Source organism: Cibotium barometz, chromosome 19, assembly GCF_041138505.1.
Source record: "Cibotium barometz isolate CiBa-2024 chromosome 19, ASM4113850v1, whole genome shotgun sequence".
Lineage (NCBI taxonomy): Eukaryota > Viridiplantae > Streptophyta > Polypodiopsida > Cyatheales > Cibotiaceae > Cibotium > Cibotium barometz.
Window position 1 is genome coordinate 48,445,845 of NC_141064.1, and position 22,222 is coordinate 48,468,066.

At 45.0% G+C, this 22,222-nt stretch overlaps 1 protein-coding gene across 1 annotated transcript in view; it reads right to left on the minus strand.

The window, feature by feature from the left end:
- LOC147628692 (COP9 signalosome complex subunit 3-like) overlaps positions 1-22,222 on the minus strand; it is a 114,830-nt gene that overhangs the window by 54,446 nt on the left and 38,162 nt on the right. Inside the window, exons 2-4 of the mRNA XM_086813906.1 lie at positions 1,009-1,124; positions 531-795; positions 338-395 (exon numbers count right to left, since the gene is read on the minus strand). Of these exons, the coding sequence (XP_086670032.1) occupies positions 338-395; positions 531-795; positions 1,009-1,124 (439 nt within the window). The remainder of the gene's footprint in view (positions 1-337; positions 396-530; positions 796-1,008; positions 1,125-22,222) is intronic.

Below are 22,222 nucleotides of genomic sequence, written 5' to 3' on the forward strand. Positions count from 1 at the left end.
TTACTAATGAAGGATCTTTTTTCTTTTTAAAAAACATCCTGGGGACCCCTAGACATCCTCCCTACCTCACTTCCAATCACCCTCTACAGTTCATGACCAGCTGCCAGAAAGCTCATGAAGCTGTGCTGAAGCTAGGAACTCATTGCGAGGAAAAACAACCCAGAGGTGGCTGACATCATATAGAAGAGAAGAGACAAGATACATTTCAGTACATTTGTTATTTAATGAGTTGCTGGTGTAAAGAAAGAAAAATACAGGTACAATTCAATGAGAAATCGGCAATGGCAAGATCTTCTTTTGACAAGAAGCATAATCAAAAGGGCAGGCAGCACATTACATGCTGGAAGCATTCCAACGCCTTGCCAAACTGCTTCAGGCCAATGTATAGCATCCCCCTGTGAAGGCAGCCAAATGTGAGTCAATTACTACCTGGAGCACCCTGTTCAAGTACGTAAATGGCATAATCAACCGATGCATTACGGCATGCAAATTTGAAAAGCCCAATAAAAAAAAAGAGGAAAAGTTCTAACCCATAATAGCAGTACAATAGAAAGTCCCTTGGAGTAAGACCAGTTTTCTTTGGGTCGATTTCAAAAATCTGTTCTTCCAGTATACTCAATGACGACTTGTAGCACTTAGCCAGCAGGCAAACCAAGAAAAATTCTGCATGAAGAGCAGTCAAGTATTGTGGGGATGGTTGAAGCTTCTTTAGAGCTGTCTGTAATGGAAGGATAGCTCGCATTGGTGCATGCAGCTGTAAAGCATGCTCCTTCAGTCTCCTGCACAATACATTGACTGCCACAACCACTCACCCTCAGCATTAAAATGGGTTTTGGAAAGAAGCGGTTGGAAAGATGACAAGGCATATAGGCCATTTAGCTCACCATTAAGAAACAATGAAACAATGAGAGACAATAAAACCTTTGTTTTACTGACAATGTAACAATTAGTTCAACTTGTTAGCACAACACGTCCCCATCATATACAATATTGGCATTGAGAGCCTACATTTTTCTGGAGCAAGTCGAATTTGATCCACTGAACAAACATTGATGAAATTTGTTGAAGTAATTAAGAAATTCTCAGCTTGCTCCTTTGTCATGGAATCCCCTGATTGAGCATCCCTATTCACAACAGACACCACAATGATTAGAGCCAGGGGAGAATGTACCCCCACTCGTGATGACGACCCATAAACAAAAGCAGTACATTAAAATACTTGGACGACGTGTTTCCATTTTAAAGCAGTGCCATGCTACTCATGAATACTCAAAAAGTCATGAATACTCGAATAGTCATGAATACTCGAAAGTCGTGAATACTCAAGTGTACATGGTAACGACTTGCTGAAGAACATAACTGCAAGCAATACGACTCAGAATCTTTGATTTCCTAGCATGTCAAACTTGTAGCCAGAAGCAAAACAAATGAGTGCACTTACTGAGTTTCCACCTTCTCAAAGCCATGCTAGCCTGTAGAAGCATATCATAGCACTATGTGCACAGCATATTGTTTGTAGTTTGTTGACTTGTTATATACACACTTCCATCAGAGGGTAGATTCAGAATATGATGCTGTCTCATGATATGGGTGGTATTGATTTTTCAATGAATGATAAAACAAGGATTGTTGTGTTGCATCTCTTTAATTATTTATGTGTAACTAGATCTGCTCTACATTCACATTTTTTTCATTGTTAGCTTTAGTTTGCAAGACTTTTTTCATGAGAAGGGGTCACTCCTGCTCCAATGATACATCCACTCTAACATCGAAGTGTCACCAGCCCAAACATTTTCCAATATGAAAGGGATCTGGTGAACTCCAGGATGTCTAAATATTTGAAAAATACAAGCTTTGGGAATGGGGATTATCCAAGACAAAAGATCTAGCGCTCGAAGCTTGGTCTAGGCGCTCAACGTGGTTTCTTGGACACATAAATGGGCAAGTGCCAAGTGAAAAACATTTACGGCATGCTCCCAAGGATTTGGGAGAGATACATGGTTCTACATGGTGCTACATACATTTCCAAAGGAACACACTCCTAAAATCTAGAAGGGTTACTATTTTTGGACAACCCCCAATAGAAATTATGTTCGTGTGTCATTGCGTCCGTAAGCAAAGCAAATGGGGGGACTTGCTGAAGCACCTTTGACAAAATGTCTACGAGTTGAGATATTTTTAGAGATGACGTTTATGGAAGGGACCATCTCTTAAATTGGGACATGTGGCAGGACTGTGGATCGAAGTGAGACAGGTGGCCTCACACTTGTCATTATAGCTTTTACTTGCCATTCTAGCTCATGAGAGCCCCAAGTCTAAAAATTGTGGTCCTCTTTCTTCATTTGAGCAGGCTCTATTGCTGCAAACTCGCCTCCACCATGTTGGCAGAAATACCACTCAATCATGTGGGTAATAGGCATTATACCACTATGACCAACGTATGGAGAAGCATGGCACCATAGTCACGGGGGATGGCAGGGACGGAGCCTAGGAACGCTGGGACGCCGAAACGGGACGGCGCAAGGACGGGGACGGACGGACGTCCCCTGACAGGCGTTTCAAACCGGGGACAGCGCAGGGACAGGGACGGCCCTGTGCGGGGACGGCAGAGAGCCGTTGCACCTGCGCCTGCGCCCGTTTTTTGGCCGTTGCGCCTGCCTGCCACCTACCTGTCCCTTCGTAGCCGTTTATGGCTGTTGGGCCTGGGCTCTTCTAGCCGTTTATGGCTGTTGGGCCTTGGCCCTCTCTCTCTCTCTTGCCCTTGAGGCTTTCCTCTCTCTCTCTTGCCAATCTATATAAGAGCCCACCTCTACAAGGCTACAAGCACACACAAGTTCATAACTCTCAAGGCTCATTGCTCAAGCTTTCAAGGCTCAAGCTTCTTGAATCTTCTCTCTTCCAACTTCCAAGTTCCAAGCTCAAGGGCCTAGGCTCTCACCTCTCCCTCAAGCCTCTTGAGTCTTCCAACTTCCAAGCCTCTAGGCTCTCTCTCTCTCTCTCTCTCTCTCTCTCTCTCATTCCTCAAGGCTCAAGAGTCAAGCCATCTTCAACCATGGCATCCTCCTCACGTGCTGGGGCTTCTCGTAGAAGGACAACGGGATGGACATGGTGGGAGGAGGTAAACTACACCACATCCGTTCATGGAGGCGGTTCTCGGCCATGGGTATGCAAGCTTTGCCCGTACCAGCGAACGAGTGGCGCCGACAAAGTGCGAGCCCACCTCTTGCATGAGAGTGGGCATGAGGTGAGGTTTTGCACGAATGTCACGCCCGAGAAGAGACGGGAACTTCTTGACAAGCTTAGCGTCTACGAAGCGGTCGAAGCGACAAGGACACCACGAGTGGCGGTGGATCCCGCGACGATGGGGAGAGGAACTCAAGCCTCTACCATGGAGTCATGTGGTGGATCGGGATCATGCACACCATCACCTTCACCATCAAGTCGGAATGTTACTCCATCCACGACACCGGCACCCTCCATCTCCACGGCCTCTCAATCATTACGTGGCCCACGGCGACAATCTACACTTGGGGAGAATTGGAACCCCAAGTTGAAGGAGGAGGTGGATATGGCAGTGGCCCGCTTCTTCTTCCACGACCACATTGCCTTTCAAGCAGCTAGGTAAGTGCAATCCATCATTGCCAATTCATCATTCATGTTTTCATCATCCTAGTCCCCTTCTCATTAGTAAATTACTTTCTTGAATAGGTCGGAATACTTCAAGGTAATGGTTAAGAAGATTGGGAAGTATGGCTCAACCTATACGCCCCCCTCATCCGAGAGCTTGCGCACTACATTGCTCGACAAGGAGAAGCGCATTGTAGAGCAAGCGGCCGACAACACAAAGCGGCAATGGGAGAGGAATGGAGTCTCCCTCATTGTGGATGGATGGAGTGACACCCGCAAGAGGAGTATTCACGGCATGGTTGCATATTCCCGCGGAGAGATGTACTTCATCTCATCTCATGATGCATCCGGCACTGGGAAGAGCACGGATGTGATTGCGGCGGAGTGGGCTACCACCATGGAGATCGTTGGCCCCGAGCATGTAGTGGGCTTTGTTGCGGATGGGGAGCCTTCCAATAGGGCGGCGGGAGCTATTCTCCAAAGTATGTATGGACATGTCACGGTGTCCTTTTGTATGGCTCATTGCCTAAACAACCTCCCCAAGGACATCGGGGCATTACCATGGATCAGCCCGCTCATTGAGGAGGCCAACACCATGGTCTCCTTTGTCCTCAACCACCAAAGACTTCGGCATGAATTCAACAAGAGGTCCTGTCTCTCTCTCCTCAAATATTCCGACACCCGGTTTGCCTACAACTTTCTCATGTTGGGCCGGTTGAAGGATTGTAGTGGTGCTTTGAGGGGGCTTTTCCTTAGCGACGAGTTTGTCGCCATGCAAGAGTCCCATACAAACACTGGCCAAGAGTGTAGGCTACGGGCGGATGATGCCTCTTGGTGGGAGCGTGTGAAGACCACAGATGCTATGGTGAGGCCCATAGTCCACCTGTTGAGGATCGTAGACGCTATGCAGCCATGCATAGGCAAGGTCTACGAGGCCATGGATCGCATGATAGAGAAGTTGAAAGACTTCGTGCCTAACGAAGACAGATACGAGGAGATCCATGCCTTGTGTCTAGGAAGGTGGAATTCCTACTACTCTCCATTGCATGCAGCAGCTTATGTGGTGGACCCAGAATTCCAAGGCAACAAGCAGGAGAGCGACCGGGAGGTGAGCGCTGGATGGAGGATCATCTTGGATCGTCTTGTGCCTGATGCATCGGTTAGGCGCAAGATCAGGGACCAGCTTTCGATGTACAGGTCATTTCATGGCTCCTATGGCTGTCATAATGCACAGGTTGACCGCTCCAAAGTTGGTGCTGCTCTATGGTGGGAGGACTTTGGTTCAGACGGACCGGAGCTGCAGCAGCTTGCCATCCGCATACTTAGCCAGGCCGTCAGCTCCTCTTGCTTGGAGCAACTTTGGAGTACCTACAGCCACATTGCCTCTAGGAAGAGAAACCGACTCGGGGTAGAGCGTGCCAATGACCTTGTCTTCGTCAGCGCGAACTTGCGAATGCTTTGCAAGAGCGTGACCAAGAAGCCAGATTCCTTCACCGAGTGGGAGATGAGTCAACAAGAAGAGCAACGGGAGGATGAGGTGCAGGAGCAGCATGCCAGTGAGGATGAGACTGAGAATGAGCTTGATGCTTCTTTGGCACAAGCTACCCATGACCATGAGGCGAGCACTTCATATGGATGATCATTCATGAATCATGATTCATGGGCCTTACTACTTAGCTCTAGCCTCTAGCCTCTAGTCTTCAGCACTTTTTTGTCATTGACTCATTTGAGTCTGTCCTTGTATTTTGCCTCCTTAAGGCTTAGCCCTGACTCCCGAGTCCTGACTCTTAAGTCATGACTCATTTTGTATCTACTTAAATATTAATATGACTCAAAATCTTACCATTTTAGTGTAAATTTGTGCTCGTTTTGATGTACTTCCAAAGTAGAATAAGTGCAGAGTAGAAAAATTTTTTAAAAAAATATTTTTTGAGTCCCCCGTCCCCGTTCCCTACTTATGGCCGTCCCCCGTCCCCCCTCCGTCCCCGTCATCGTCCCCCATCCCTTGTGACTATGCATGGCACTCATCCAAAACCTTTGCCTCATGTCAAACACCACACATAGACAATTATCTTTCATACTAACTGTAGGCATATGCTCACTTATAGTAGTGCTATGTGTGAACAGGGCTTAACCAAGGGCACTTTTTCCCATGTGGTTTTTCCCCTTGGACATCAAGTGTGAAAGGACACTCAACATATAATATTTTGTACCTCTATATTATATGGATGTGGCACACATGCAAGAGTTGACTTGCATTTTGTGGATACCACACTTTTGGCTCTCTCTCTCTCTCTCATTTCTGTGTGTGAGCTTCTCTACCCTGCACCTAACCCTAATGTGCAGGTTTGTGTGTGTGAGTGTGTGAGTCCAACACCCAACATTTGGTATCAGAGCAATACCTTCCTGCAAGGGCAGCAGGCTTGGAGCAGACAATCAAATAGAGTTGACGGCGGGAGCCGGTGGAGCTGTGCAGGTGTCGAGGAGAGCAGAGCTGTAGACGGTTGCAGTCGTTGCAGGTGAAGCCGTTAGAGGGAGTGTTGCAGGGCGGCGGTTGGCTGTGGGCAGCCGACGGGGAGAAAAGCAAATGGGCGCTGGCTAGGCGGCTGGTGCGAACAGCAGAGGCGACCTGGCAGGCGGAGTCGGGCGCTCAGAGCAAGGCGAGCACGGAGGGCTTAGGGAGCGCTGGGCGCTACTGGGCACGTTGGTGTCGGGCGAGCAGGTCCGAAGCGGAAACCGCTGTAGGCGCTGGCGGGAGCGAGCCGGAACGGAACGTCGAGCAGGGACGGGTCGATACGGAGCAGACGGAACAGTGAGCCGGCGAGTCACTTCGACGGGTCGGAGGCGTACCTGTGCGTAGACGTCGGCTGCTGTGACGGAGCGCAAGGCGCCGACCGGAACGGAGAGGCTTGGCCGGAAGCGTTCGGACGACGCTGGGCGAGGCGACGGCGACGGAGGCCGAACGGGACGGGAGTCGTGGCGCGTTGGGACGGGCAGTCGCAGTCGTCGACGGAACGGGACGGCGCTGCGTCCGTTGGAGTAGCACCGGCCGGAACGGGACGGCGGTAGAGCCGACGGAGCTGGGCGGCATCTGACAGACAGAATGCATCATGGTATTTTGATAGTGGTGCTTCGAGCCACATCACTTCATGCAAAGATGTATTTCAGCACTTGGATTATGCTTCAAATGGCCGCAGTGTATCATGTGCAGATCATACCACATATCCAGTAAAGGGAATTGGTAATGTCATACTTATTGCAGCCAATGGTGCCAATATATGTATGAAAAATGTATTGTATGTTCCAGGAATAAAGAAAAATCTGCTCTCCGTCTCAGCCATAAACGATCAAGGTTTAAAGGTTGAATTTGAAGATGGGAAGTGTTTGGTAAAAGACCCATCAAAGGGTTATGAAATAGTCACTTCTGGAACACGATACAAAGGCTTGTATAAGCTGGACAGCTATGACAAGCGCACTTATGATGCAAATACAGTGGCTGCCCACACTCCTGCTATGCATCATGCAGAGCTATGGCATGCTCGTTTTGGGCATGTAAATTTTCAGAGTTTGATGCTTTTGCAGAAGCATCATATGGTTGATAATATGCCGCCTCTTGAGTCTCCGCCAAGACATGTATGTGAGGGGTGTATTTTGGGAAAGATGCATCGGAAACCATTCCCCAAAGATGGAGCTGTTAGAGCTGAAAGTAAATTACAGCTCATACATAGTGATGTATGTGGTCCAATGAAGACACCATCCATAGGGGGGCATCTTTACTTCGTCACATTCATTGATGACTACTCCAGGTTTGCTTGGGCTTACCCTTTGAAAGCAAAAGAAGATGTGTTTACATGCTTTCGACACTTTGTAGCAATGGCTGAAAATATGTGTGCATGTAAAGTCCAAACACTCCGCTCAGATAGAGGTGGAGAATACATGTCAAATGCATTCAAGGATTATATGCTTCAAAAGGGCATCAAACACCAATGTACTGTGCCTTATACACCGCAGCAGAATGGTGTAGCTGAGAGGAAAAATAGATCTCTCATGGAGATGGCAAGATACATGGTGAAAGCACAAAAGTTGCCTCACAAATTCTGGATGGAAGCTATAATGTGTGCAACTCATGTGTTGAACAGGTGTCCAACAAAAGCTTTGAAAACCATAACACCATTTGAGGCTTGGTATAGCCGAAAGCCAACAGTGGATTATATGCGTACATTTGGGTGTTTGGCATATGCACATGTGCCAGAACAACTCCGAACAAAGCTTGATGACAAAGCAATTAAATGCATTTTTGTGGGCTACAGCAATGAAAGCAAAGGATACCGTCTTTATAATCCAACTACACGAAGGATTTTTGTGAGTAGAGATGTGGTATTTGCTGAAAATTCAGAACAGCCCATGGTCAGCTTGTATAAAAGCAATGATACAGGCATACAGGACATGTTTGATGGACTTTTACCCATTGCAATTAGGGGGGATTCAGATCAGCCAGCCCCTACACAAGAAAATCCACATGTAGAACATGTGGACCAGCCAGCCATTCAGCCCCCTTCTGTAGAAGAAGTGGAAGATCTTGTCAGGGAAGAGCAAACAGCCATAGACACAGCCAAGTCAGTGCCAAGATGGTTGCTGAAAACTTTGCAAGAAAGCAAACTTGCAGCTCCACTCACAGGTAGAACAAGGGCTAGTTCCAGCCATGCCTTGAATGTACATCGTGGGGAGTCTGCATTCGCAATGGGTGGTCTCTTTGATTCAGAAGAGCCTTCTTCTTATGAAGAAGCACATGAGAATGAGCATTGGTTGCAAGCTATGCAAGCTGAAATTTCTTCTATCATGAAGAATAATACATGGGATCTTGTGGAATTGCCTAAAGGCAAGCATGTAATTGGCACAAAGTGGGTGTACAAAGTCAAAAGAAAGTCTGATGGTACTATTGACAGGTACAAAGCAAGACTTGTGGCTAAAGGCTACTCCCAAAAAAAGGGAATAGATTATGAAGAGACTTTTGCTCCTACTTCGAGAATGACCACAATAAGATCAGTGATTGCATTGGCTGCCCATAAAGGATGGAAAGTGCATCAATTGGATATCAAAACTGCATTCTTAAATGGGGATTTACAGGAGGAAGTATATGTAAATCAGCCCATTGGTTTTGTAGTTCCTGGTGAGGAACATAAAGTATGCAGGTTGCACAAAGCATTGTATGGGTTAAAACAAGCTCCAAGAGCTTGGTATGATAAGATACATGCTCATCTAACCAGCCAAGGTTTTGAGAATAGTTCAGCTGAAAGCACATTGTATGTGAAGAAAACCGATGCCGATATTCTCATAGTCATCTTGTATGTAGATGACATGCTCATTACAGGTACAAGCAAAGCACAAATTTCAGATTTCAAAGCTGATTTGAAAGCTGAATTTGATATGTCAGATTTGGGGCCTTTACACTACTATCTCGGCATACAGTTTATGCATACAGATGATGGCATTGTTATGCAGCAAAAAAAGTACATAAAAAGTTTGCTAAAAAGGTTTCACATGGATGAATGTAAGCCCATTTCTACTCCGGTAGAACCAGGTGTACGGCTTACTATGCATGATATTGGAGAGCCTTTTGAGGCTGGCCTTTATAGCCAGGCAGTGGGATGCCTCATTTACTTGTGTAACACGAGGCCAGACATATCTTTTGGGGTGTCTTTGTTGAGCAAATTCATGCACAGCCCAGGCACAAAGCATTGGCAAGCAGTCAAACGCATTTTTCGATATCTTAAGGGTACCCTGGATCTTGGTTTGTTCTATCCCAGGGGGGGCAGCTTGCAGCTTTATGCATATAGTGATTCAGATTGGGCTGGTGATTACGATACCAGGCAATCCACTAGTGGGAATTGTTTTTTTCTTGGCAGCTCATGCATATCTTGGTTGAGTAAAAAGCAACCCACTGTTGCTACATCTACTTGTGAGGCTGAGTACAGGGCAGTCTTTACAGCTACAGTAGATTGTGTATGGTTGAGGAGACTATTGGCTGATCTTCGTGAGTGTCAGCAGACACCCACCACCATTCTCACTGATAGCCAGAGTGCTATGGCTGTGGCACGAAATCCAGTATTTCATGCACGTACTAAGCACATAGAGATTCATTATCACTATGTCAGAGAGAGGCTACATGCAGGGGAGATCAGTTTATCTTATTGCCCTACACAGGATAATGTTGCAGATCTATTCACAAAGGCTTTATCTCGAGAAAAGTTTGAAGCTTTCCGCAAAGCTTTGGGCTTACTCTCATACAGAGAGTGATCTGCTACCTTGTACAGGTTCACACTTCCACTACAGGGGGGATTTGTAGGCATATGCTCACTTATAGTAGTGCTATGTGTGAACAGGGCTTAACCAAGGGCACTTTTTCCCATGTGGTTTTTCCCCTTGGACATCAAGTGTGAAAGGACACTCAACATATAATATTTTGTACCTCTATATTATATGGATGTGGCACACATGCAAGAGTTGACTTGCATTTTGTGGATACCACACTTTTGGCTCTCTCTCTCTCTCTCATTTCTGTGTGTGAGCTTCTCTACCCTGCACCTAACCCTAATGTGCAGGTTTGTGTGTGTGAGTGTGTGAGTCCAACACCCAACACTAACCATATTGAAACATTACCTTCCTGGGGCTAATTTCACTGTGAAGACAGATCACCAGAGTTTGAGCTATTTTCTTACCCAAACTAAATTGTCGGAGAAGCATATGAGGATGACCGATTTCCTCTCTATTTCATTTTCAAATCTTGCACAACCCAAGAAAGAAGAAAGTAGTGGCAGATGCATTGTCATGAAAGCCATATGTAGCAGCTATCTCAGTTGCTTCTCATGGGGACTTGTCTGCCATGCATGATTTATACCATATGGATGCTGATTTTGCCACTCTTTGGGCGCTCTTTCTCATGATTGCCAAGAGAGAGCTCTAATCTACGGCTCTCAAAAGCCACAGCATGTCTCTCTTGATTTAGAAGAGCTCCTATACATTTTCCAAATGCATCACATTCCACACTAAATGGCTTTTGCAAATCCGGAATGAACAACACTGGACCATGTGTAGTTGCATCTTGTTGGACATGTCATCTTCAGCAGTGCTGTTTGCCATCCTAATATTTCCCGTATTTCATTATTTGTCACAGCATTTACACCTATTTTATATCCCTTTTTGTCCAGATATTTATCTGATGTCATTAGAAATTTTTTTCATATTTTTTCACTATTTTATAGCTTATTTTTAGGCGCTTATCACTTTTGCTACAGTCGTGTGCCCGTGTGCCTTTTGCTACTGGCCAACTTCTCTCCATGAGATGTATATAAGCATGGCCATTGTGCCTTCACACTTCACTCAATACTTCTCATTTCTTGACTCAAGTGTTGGGTCTCTCTTGGCTGTCTACTCTCTCTTGTGAGATCTCTATTTGCTTCCGCTTCATATTCACATATTCTCACACATCTTTCAATTTGAGGAATGCACCTCTTTCAACATCAGTTCATTTAAATATAGCCTTCTTCTTTGTCAAGTCATGCAAAGAAGAAGCAATCCATGCAAAGTGCCAAATGAACCTATAGTAGTAAGAGCATTATCCAAGGAGACTATGGATTTCATGCACCGATCTCAATTCAATCCAATTTCAAATTGCATCAATCTTTACAAGATCCATCCGCACTCCGTCTTTGGACACAATATGTCCAACATAATGTATCTTTGATGACAAGAAGAACTCACTCTTCTTTGCATTTATGAAGAGTTCATGCTTACGGAGTTCTTCAAAAACGATAGTCAAATGAGCTCTAGCTCTTCTTCGATCTTCGAGAAGACTAAGATGTCATCAAAGAAGACACCAGTAATTTCTTGTACCAATCCATCATTCTATTGAATGTAGCCGGGACATTCGTAAGACCAAAACGCATAACAAGATACTCATAAAGCCCAAATGTTGTCTTGAAAGCGGTTTTATGTACAACCTCATGCATTTAAAAAATAGGTGTTTCTAAGTTAAAAATGTTTCTCTCCCAATAATCTATGACTGGAGTTATGAAGCTCTATCAAACCAAGAGCTCCAAAACTTAATGAACTTTTTTAATGTTGGAACCTCTGTGTCTTTATCCTTCATGTATTTTTATATTTTCATGGCTTTTGGTTTTCCATAAGGAAGCACTGGTTTACCTTTATTATCCACCTTCCAAACTTGATTTTTTCAACATGTAGCCATTTAGGTGAATTTGGATGCATCATATATTGGAAAATAAGAATTTCATCGCGCGAGGAAAGACCCAAAATTATAAAGGCTTTGAATGTTCCCCTAGCTTGTCTTTATATCACATATGAATCCTTTCATGAAATTCTTGAAATATGGCACTTCCTATTAAGAATGGCATTGGCTTTATTGATACCCAGTCTTGAGATTGATTCCGCTAAAGCATGCCGATCCATCCAACTTGTTCAAAATGTCGTCTATGCATGGAATCAGAAATCGATTCTTGATGGTGACCCTACTAAGCTCTATAATCCACACACATACAAAAAGATCCATCCTTCTTTTGAACCAAAAGAAGGGGTGAACAATACGAGGAAGAGTGGATCGAGAGTCAGCTTGCCGCCACTCACACAGAGATTAGATCCATGGAGTAGAGGAGGGTGGAGTACAGATATCACGCCAGGGTGGCACGGCCTCTTTCTATACTCAAGCAAGCGACAGAGTCACAGGAGATTTTCTTGGAGATAGCTGGAACCCACAGGAGGAGAGATGGTATTCGCAGGTTGCGTGGCCAGGATGGAGCTATTGTTTCAGATTCCCCCCCAGGTTAGAGCCATCGTCACGGACTTTTTTCGATCCTGTCTCACTAGTGGCCCAACATCTTCACAGGTGGTGGATGCACGCGAGAGGGTCTAGTAGGTGGTTCCCTCTTCTCTTTGGTCATTCTTATTGACACCATTTACTATTGAGGAGTTGGCAGAGGCATTGACGGCACTTCCCAGGGGCAAATGCCCAAGGGCGGACGTGCTTCCAGTCTCCTTTCTTCGCCATTGGGACCTCATGGAAGGTGGCCATCGAGCTGCCTTCAATGAGATTATGATTACAAGTGCCATGCCATAGAGGCTCTCAGAGGACTTGATTCACTTGATTCCCAAGGAGGGTGGTGACAGATTGGAGATCCAGCAGTGGAGACCCAACACTCTTCTTGGGACAGCCTATAAGATATTGGCTAAGCCATCAACAAGAGACTTCACCCTTTTCTCCCCGACTTGATCCACGACACTCAGACCGGCTTTGCTCAAGATCGGAGCATTCTGAAAAACATCTTTACCTTTTGGGAGGCAACAGCTTCGACCAAGGTGCGGCAGCAGGACCTCATTGTGCTACTTCTAGACTTTGAGAAAGCTTATGATAGGGTGGATTGGAGTTTCTGGAGGGCACTATGCGCCGGATGGGATTTCCCATGGAGTGGATTTGTGGAGTCTCAAGCTTTACTCAGCCTCACACAGCCATGTTCTCATTCAGAGAGCCCTTTCCCCTCTCCCGCTCGGTTCGACAAGGCTGTCCTTTGGCACCTTACCTCTTCCTATTCGTCGCCGAGGCCATGAGTAGTTTTCTCTCCACCCAGGAGACCGGGCTTCAAGGATTGCCACACCTAGGAGGAGCTACTCGACTCAGAGTTTGCAGACGACACAACAAATTTCCTTGCAGGAGGTGTAAGAAATCTACAGAGATTTACAAAGGCGATCGAGGTTTTCGGCCGCGCATCAGGAGCACAGATCAACTGGCACAAGTCGTGTGGTTTTTGGGTTGTCTCAACACCCGCCCCGACTTGGCGACCATTTGAGGATTTCCGGTGCATCCCGAGGGGCACTCCAGTTCGATACCTTGATTGCCAGGTTGGCATTGATATCTCTCCAGAGCAGCAGCTTGCCCCGCTTCTTCTGAGTATTCGGAGGAAACTTCTATATTGGAGCTCGGCGAGGCTCTCCCTGGCAGGCAACGTGGTGGTGGCAAACCAGGTACTTCTTGCCGCCATGTGGTACATCACTTCGTGCTGGGCTTTTCCTCGGGCATGTATTGGCCAGGTACAACGATTGATTCGGAATTTCTTATGGGCCGGAAGTGATGGGAGGCCAACCAGAGCCAAGGTGACATGGAGAGTGATTATTCAGCCACGTCGAAAGGGAGGGCTAGGCCTCATTGACCTGGCTATTCAGAGCTACGCCCTGCTGGGCAAGCTGCCTGTTAGACGCCTTCTTCTTGGAAGGATTTCCTCTTGGCCTGGATTTCAGCCCGCACTCCGAGTCTTGGAGGCCCTTGGCCGCAAAGTACGAGATGGATCTTCACAAAGATGCGAGCCCATGGTTTTAGCCTGGCTTTTGAGGACAGATTTGCAGCCAGTCTACTTGGTGCTTGGGAGCACCTTAGGCCTGCCCTCAAACAGATAGCTCCAATTGCCTCAAAGGAGCGGCTACAACAACCTTTGGTCTGGAACCCCCTGATCCGGTTACCCAATGGCCACATGCTAGGGACCCGACCGCATGTTTCTTGGGGCACCTTGAGCATGGGACCAACCAGATCTCTTGGAGATTGGATCGTCCACAAGCAGCTTTCCCCGGAGGTGCAGGAGAGGGGCCTGACAAGGATCCGAGGTAGAGATATGCTCACCATCGATATTGACTCAGTTATACCTTAGGAGTGGCTGACTCCCCCAAACCCGACCCCCCCAATATGGGTAGGCATGTTTACCAGACACGATATCCTAGTGGCGGTCCACGGAGCAGATGAGGATAGTGGTCTGCTCACTTTTTCTATTGGATCCCATGGCAGACTAGAGAGATCTGAGTTTCCGTTGGAGGATTTCACTGGCTGTACCTTGCAGAGGGTGCAGGTGATTGGTTTCAGGGCATAAGAATCCAGCACTGGCCAAGGTGGCCAGAGAGAGATTCTGGCGGCTATGGATCTGGGAGTGCCGACCTCTCACACACCTTCAGTGGGACCCGAGAGAGTGGACTTGGCATGATCAAACGGATCGGGAGGAGACTCTGGATGTCCCCTTCTTTGCATATATTGCGCAGCTAGGCCGCAAGATCCAGATGCCGGGCATAGATGGCACACCGACAGCAACGGCAACACATTGGCAATCTTAGGGCCTCTCACAGCCATTCCTCTCCAATTTGTCGAAGAGACTATGGGACAGCTTTCGGTCTAGAAAGATTACCCTCTTTCTTTGGTTGATGGCACATAGTAGTTTGGCGGTCGATACTTGGCTAGCAGTTCGAGGTCGGCCAGCAGCTTGCCCACAATGCGGCCACCCCGAGACATTGCCTTTGGGATTGTCCGAAGGCTCAGCACATTTGGCAGCAAATTCTCCGCATCTTCGCTATGGACAGATCATCGACCCGGATCAGCCACAGAGGCTGGAGTGGTTAGGGCCTATGAGGAGGATGGGGGAGGGCTAGGCCTTCAGGTCTCTCACCATCGTATTGCAGCAGTACCACTCACAGCCCCACATACACGCAACTGGCGACCAAGCTCATGCCAGAGATGGGAGATTTGCAATAGCATAGTAGCTTGGCACATTTGGCAAGCTAGATGCAACAAGGCTATCGAGGGTAACCACACTCCGCCGGCTGAGACCATCAGGAGCATATGGCTGGATATCATTCACACTCTTCTAACCGCATGCGAAAGCGGCGGGAAGCTTTCTTGAGGCTTTGGAGGCCTAGCCCTTTCCTTACTGATAGAGGCGGTGACCCCATTGGCATTACACACCACCTGTGTGGTTATCACCCCCCCCCCCCCCCCCCACATATGAAATAGCCTTCTCCTCACAGAGCGGCCAGCCAGAGGTAAAGCATCTATTCCCCCTTATGATCATGTGATTCCTATCCTTAAATGAGGCGAGTCTGCATTTAGCCCTTCATGGTTGTATCTAGCCCTTAGTGGCTGTTTTTTCTTTAACTAATAGAAGGATCTTTTTCTCGGGAAAAAAAATATGCAGAAGAGCTCGGCTGACCCAAACCCTTCTAAAGTAGTTCATTTACTTGCTTCTTGATCTCCTCTTTTTGGGATGATGCACTTACACGATAGACTGGTCTATTAGGTGGTGAGCTACCTGGCACAAGGCTAATGCGATGATCTTCCGGTCGTTCGGCGAGTAACTCATTTGGTAACTCGTCAACAAAATAATCATTGAACTCTTGCAAAAATTTCAGCCTATCATTATCAACACAATCCCGTCCAAAAATCAAGTACGCAAAAAAACTCTTTTTCATTCCTTTCTTCATTTGTACAAGAGATACAATGGGGATAGTATCACCCTCTTCACCAGCATCAATCACATACTCTGGGTCTTTATGTAGTCAAAGTTCTTGATTTATGCTTTTAGAATCTTCAAGGCCTTGTTTTTTCTAGCTTTTTAATTCAATTCAATGCCCTCTTTCCAACAGTTGCCTCAGTTTTTTGGTCAACAAAGTTTGACTTTTGCTTTTTGGCCAAGACAGGCGCTTTTTCCAATTCCAACTTTAGGAACCCTATTTCCATGTGTCCATTATCCTGTCCATGTGTTCGGGCATGAGTTCTATCATGTGAAAAGAGCATGGAGGACCAAATAGTACATTCCCTCCCTCTTACAACATAGTTGTCCTCAACTGTGGCATGCATATGATCGTGGTACTAGCCCCATCTGGTCTTTCCACATGTATGTGGTGCCTTCTCCTCCTTTGGCAACCTCTTTATGCCTTTCTTTGACCGATGTCCTTGTTCTTGATGGTACATGTTCTTCATAGCCTGTGAGGGGTTAGATATAATAAATGCATACTTACCTACTGCAAAAACTAGACACAACCTAGTCAACAAACAAGTATGCATCATTTGCGTCTACTGGGTATTCAAGGTACTGGCCAAGTAGTCTAGAGCCCAATGGACTATCACATGCCATAAATCCAAGCATTGTCCACATATCAAAAGCAACACACTAAGTCAAAGAAATTCAGACATACATCAGTATGCAATGCACAAGTAATGATCCTCCTCTTCATGGATTGTCCTCTCTGGTTTCATCGAAACCATGCAGAGCCATCTAGTCACTAGAACCACTCAGTCTTCCCTCAAGACCGTCTGGTCTCTAGGACCACCCGAGAGTTCGTGAATAATCATCTGGGCCATCTGGTCACATTGACCGCCCGAATATGAAATCAATATAGTCATCTAGGCTATCTGGTCGCAATGACCGCCCCACTGCGAAATCCAATACAACCATCTCGGCCATTTGCAATGACCGCCCGACTGCGAATGTTCAATATATGTGGCATCGTTGCCGTCAAATGGGTCTTCTGGCATCATTGCCTCCCATACACATATCTTGCTCCTTGGGCTTTCTGGCACCGTTGCCACCTAAACTAGAGCATGTCCAATCAAGACCATTACATATGCAAGATAATGATCAATTCCATTTCATTATAAATATATACAATGAAGAGGGCTAAGGCTACAATCTCTACCTCTTAAATCTGTCTTGATCACAAGACATTTCAAGCATGTACTTCAAATACATATGGACCAACTCCTTCCTCATAAGCTCAAAGAATATCTGGGTAGTTCTTGAAGTACTCTTCTGGCATCCATTTCACATCCATAGGCGAATAGTTCTTAAACTTCAAGAGAAATTTCTTGACAATTGTCCTTCCTCTTTTTCTCACGGAATGGAATACAATCTGTTTCGGCTGTAAGATTTCTTCTTGTTCTTTCACTTCTGGTGGATCCTCCACTACAGGCTCCTCTGGGGATAGTCCTATATATGGCTTCAATAAACTGACATGCAAGGCATTATGTATCCTCCAATGATCTGGAAGGTTCAAACAATAACATACATTATTGATCTTCTTGGTAACTTGAAAAGGTCCATAATATCTCGGGCAAGTTTGGGTTCCTTGAGCACCTTAGCTTTTGACTTTCTAAGTCTTGCTTTTGCAAATCGCAATAACACCCAATCCTCTTCTTCGAAAGTGACCTTCCTTGTGCTTATCTACAGCTTTCTTTTGCTTAGCTTGAGATGTCTCAATAGCCTTCCGGACCTGTGCAAAGGCCATATCGAAATCTCCAACAAACTCGTCCGCAAGAAAGATCTCTCCTTGGTCTTAAAAAAAGGCAACAATGGTTTGCCATAGATAATCTCAAAAGGAACTTTGTCTGTCGAAGAGTGAACAGTGTTGTTATAGGAAAACTCAACCAATGGCAAGTACTTCTCCCATTGATCCTTAACTTCGAGAGCATAACACGTTAGCATATCCAAAATAGTGAGGTTTGCAATCTCACTTTGCCCATCTGTTTGAGGATGATAAGCCAAAGAAAAACTCAGCTTTATCTCGATGTTGTCAAAAAGTACTCTCCAAAAGAAACTAGTAGTCCGAGGTTCTCTATCCCCTACAATGGATTCAGGTAATCCATGATGCTTGAAAATCTGCTGAATAAACAATCTGGACATATGATCTGCGCAGATGGTCTTCTTCACTGAAATGAAATGGGCTTGCTTACTGAACCTGTCAATAATAGTCCATATTCCATCATTCCCAAATCTTGACTTCAGCAACCCAAACATGAAGTCCATAACAGTATTTTCCCATGGAATATTGGGAATTGGCAAAGGTTGTAACAATCCTGCGGGTTTTTGTCGATCAAACTTGACCTTCTAATAAACCAAACATTCTCGAACATATTGCTCAATATCCCTTCTCATGCTAGGCCAAAAGAAATAACTTTCCAAGGCCTGAGTTGTTGTCATGATACCTCCATGTCCCACATAAGGTGGGGCATGGAATTCTTCCATTACTTTTGGTCTTAAATCCTTGGTCACACATAAACGGGTTTGCATCATAAGAAACCCTTTCTTGATGACATAAGAAGTCACCAAGTCTCCATTCTGCAACCTGTCCCAAATGTCCTTGAAATCTTCATCTGTAGGATCTTTCATCATAGTGAAGTCCAAATGATATCCCATAGAAACTGGATGGGTCATGGATCTTCGAGATAGAGCATCTGCTACTTTGTTGTCTTTCCCATGAGTATGCATAATCTGAAAATGAAATTGGGCGAAATAGCTAGCCCATCTTATATGCTTTTTTGATATCTTAGGTTGAGACGTAAAATACCTAAGACTTTGATGATCTGTCTTGATAACAAACTCAACACCCATAAGATAGTGCTTCCAAATCTTCAAGATATGAATGATAGCCATCAATTCTTTCTCGTAGGTGGGTGCGGTCTTTTCGGATGGCCTTCTTGGTTCAAGACTGCCCCAATGCAATCTCCTAAAGCATCACACTCTAGCACAAATCGCTTCGAAAAATCTGGAATAATCAATACCGGTCCTTCGCTAGCATAAAATTTTAGTACTGCAAAGGATTCTTTTTCAGCTTTGGCCCACCGAAATCCCACCGCTTTCTTTGTCAAATCATGTAGTGGACTTGCTACCACAATAAACCACTTGATGAACTTCCTGTAATAAGAGCATAAGTCAAGGAAACTTCGAACTGCATGCACACTAGTCAACTCTAGCCATTCCACAATAGCCTTGACCTTTTTGGGGTCCATCTTGACCCCTTCCTTGGACATTATATGGCGCAAGTAGTGAATCTCAAACAAAAAGAACTCACTCTTCTTGCCATTCACATACAACTTGTGCTTCTACAATTCCTGAAATACCATATCCAAGTGCTTTCGATGCTCTTCTTCATTCTTTGAATGCACAATAATGTCATCAAAGAAAGTAGCTGCAAACTTTCTATGTGCTTGAAATATTCTTTCCATCATTCGGTTGAAGGTGGAGGCATTGGTAAGACCAAAAGGCATCACCAAATACTCATAGAGTCCAAAAGTAGTCCTGAATGCGGTCTTCTGAATGCCCTCTGGAACAATCCTGACTTGATGGTATCCACTCTTCAAGTCAATCCTATTGAAAATAGTGGCTCCACCCAATCTATCCAGGATATCATCAATCCTAGGAATAGGAAACCTGCTCTGTCACTTCAAACACGGTTTGCATACATGTTTATAGTGATCGCAAATCTTTTAAATGACAGGGTCTACAATGAATTGAGGAGGTTGGTGGTTAGTGATGAGTGGGTCTCATGGAAGACTTCACGCACACTAGTTGCCGAGGAAGTGACCAGTCTCATCTTGGGAAACTCTTTTTGGCAAGATGCCAAATTGATTGTAAAGATATGTGCACCCATCTTGAAGATTCTCCGAATAGCTAACAGGGAAGGTGCAACCATGGGACTTATTTACGAGCTCACAGATCGCATGGTGGAGAAGATTCAAAGTTTAGATGGTGTTGATGCAGACAAGCTTGCCAAAGTCAAGAGTTTATGTGTAGATAGATGGGACATGCTGCACTCTCCCTTGCATGCTACAAGTTGTGTTGCATCCCATTTGGAGAGGCAAGGGCCAAGAAGCTGATGGGGAGGTGCAAAATGGATGGATGACTGTCGTATTGCGTTGGAGCGGGTACAATGTGGAAGAACAAGGAGTACTTATATATGAGTTGGATGCATGTAGATCTGTGGAGGGCTCCTTCACTCATGAAATTGCATCTCCATGTGAGAGGAATTGGAGCACTTTCTCTCTCATACACACAAAAAGAAGGAATAGGTTGACGCCCTCCAACACAGAAAAGTTGGTTTACATACACACAACCTAAGGCTTATTTCTAAAATCAAGGCAAGAGGGTTTGAGAAAATGGAGGTTACCATGGAGATGATCAACAAAGAGAAAGATGATGAAAGGCTGATTATTATGCAAGAACTTCAAGAGCCTCAGGATGATGAGGACATTGTGGGGAATGCAACCATTAATGCTCAAGTGAATGTTGATGTTGAAGAGCAAGAGGATGATGACTCCGATGAAGATGATGATGATGATGGTGCTTCTTCTCTCTCATGTGGGAGAAGAGGAGCAAGAATCAAGATAGACTCTAGGAGTCTAGTGTCATGATTTATCATTTCTCGTACTTGTCATTTCTAGTTTTGGTATTTGAGTTTTGTTGTAGCTTCATATCTTTCTTGTTGGGATTTGGTTTTTTCCACTCTCATGTTGGAACTTGGGACTTAAGTCTTGGTCTATAACCTGACCTCTAGTTTCCCAAAGGTTTTAAGTTTTAAGTTACAACTTACAGCTTTTGATGTCTGGTGTCATGACTCATGAGGTTTCTATGAATTTCAATTTTCAGCATATATGAAATCCAAATTCCAACATCATGCATCATTGCATGTATGAATTTCAGCATGTGCCATGTATTAATTACAGCATGCCTATAGCTTGACCATTCAAACTGGATATATTTGGGAGGCCACGTATGATACTCCACAGAGACTTCAGTCAAACGTTTTCATACTTTTCATTCTCTCAGACGTTTGACGAATGCCAACGAATGTTTGGAACTATGGTCACGAGGTAAGGTAGCTGTCAAATGAGGTGAGCAGAGATGGACTGGCACCCGCCTATATTTGTGAGAAATCCCCAATCCAAAATCCTAATCAGCTTACAGGGAATTCTGTATCAAGAAATTTGAAGTTAATAAAACTTAGACATGTTGTCTGACCTAGCATGGCAGACTTCATGATTGGACATGTGTTCTTTTCCAAGGAACCATGATTGGACATGCCTCTATTCCGAAATGGGAGAGCATAATATTGCATGCATGAATGGACATGCTTCCATCCCGAAGTGGGGAAGTATGATTGGACATGCTTCATAAGCATGATGGACTATGCACTCTTACCATTATGGGAGAGCGTATAGATGGATACAAGTGTATGGAACGGATGGTACTCACCTTAGGCACATGCACAATAAGCTGTTTGAAGATCTTGCATTGGATCTAATTTTGAGAATGCTTGAACATTTAGGCATTCATCTCAAAGCATCGAACTTGTGCATAACACTGGTTGCTAATCTAGCGACTTGTATTTTGAAGCAGGTTAAGTATGTTTCTTACTTAAACTACTTTCGATTTTGATAGTTTTACAAGATATGTACCTTTTAAGTTGGAGGTCGATTTTGAGGCGTTTCCCTTCATCTTTTGGAAAAACAGAGGCTGGAATCAGAATCAGAGTGGTCGAAAACTTCCCAATCAATTTTTTTAATTTTTTTCTTTTTTTAAATTTTGAGGTGAAGTGGCGATTCGCCCAGGCCATCTCAGCAACAACTGTCTCTTCAGTTGCACATGCAAATTCGTTTTAGCACTTGAGTTATAAGCATCTCTTTCTATTTTCCAAAAAGGAAAAGAGAACTAACTCTTTCTATTTGTTGACAAAGGAAAGTTTCCCATGCAACCTAGCATGTGTAATCTTTTTCTATTTTGAACTGAGAAAGCTTTTTAGAAACGAATTCACATATAAAAGGAGGTGATTCCCTTCATTTTGGAGGAGGAGAGTTCATGTAAACTTGTGCATTTTTGAGAGCAAGAAGGCAAGAAGACTAGCTTCTTCTCTACCAAGTGTAGAGAACCGTTTTTCAAGAGAGAAGGCTATCATGTGAAGACGGAGGTGCTACTCAAGAAGAGGCTTTGAAGAGTTG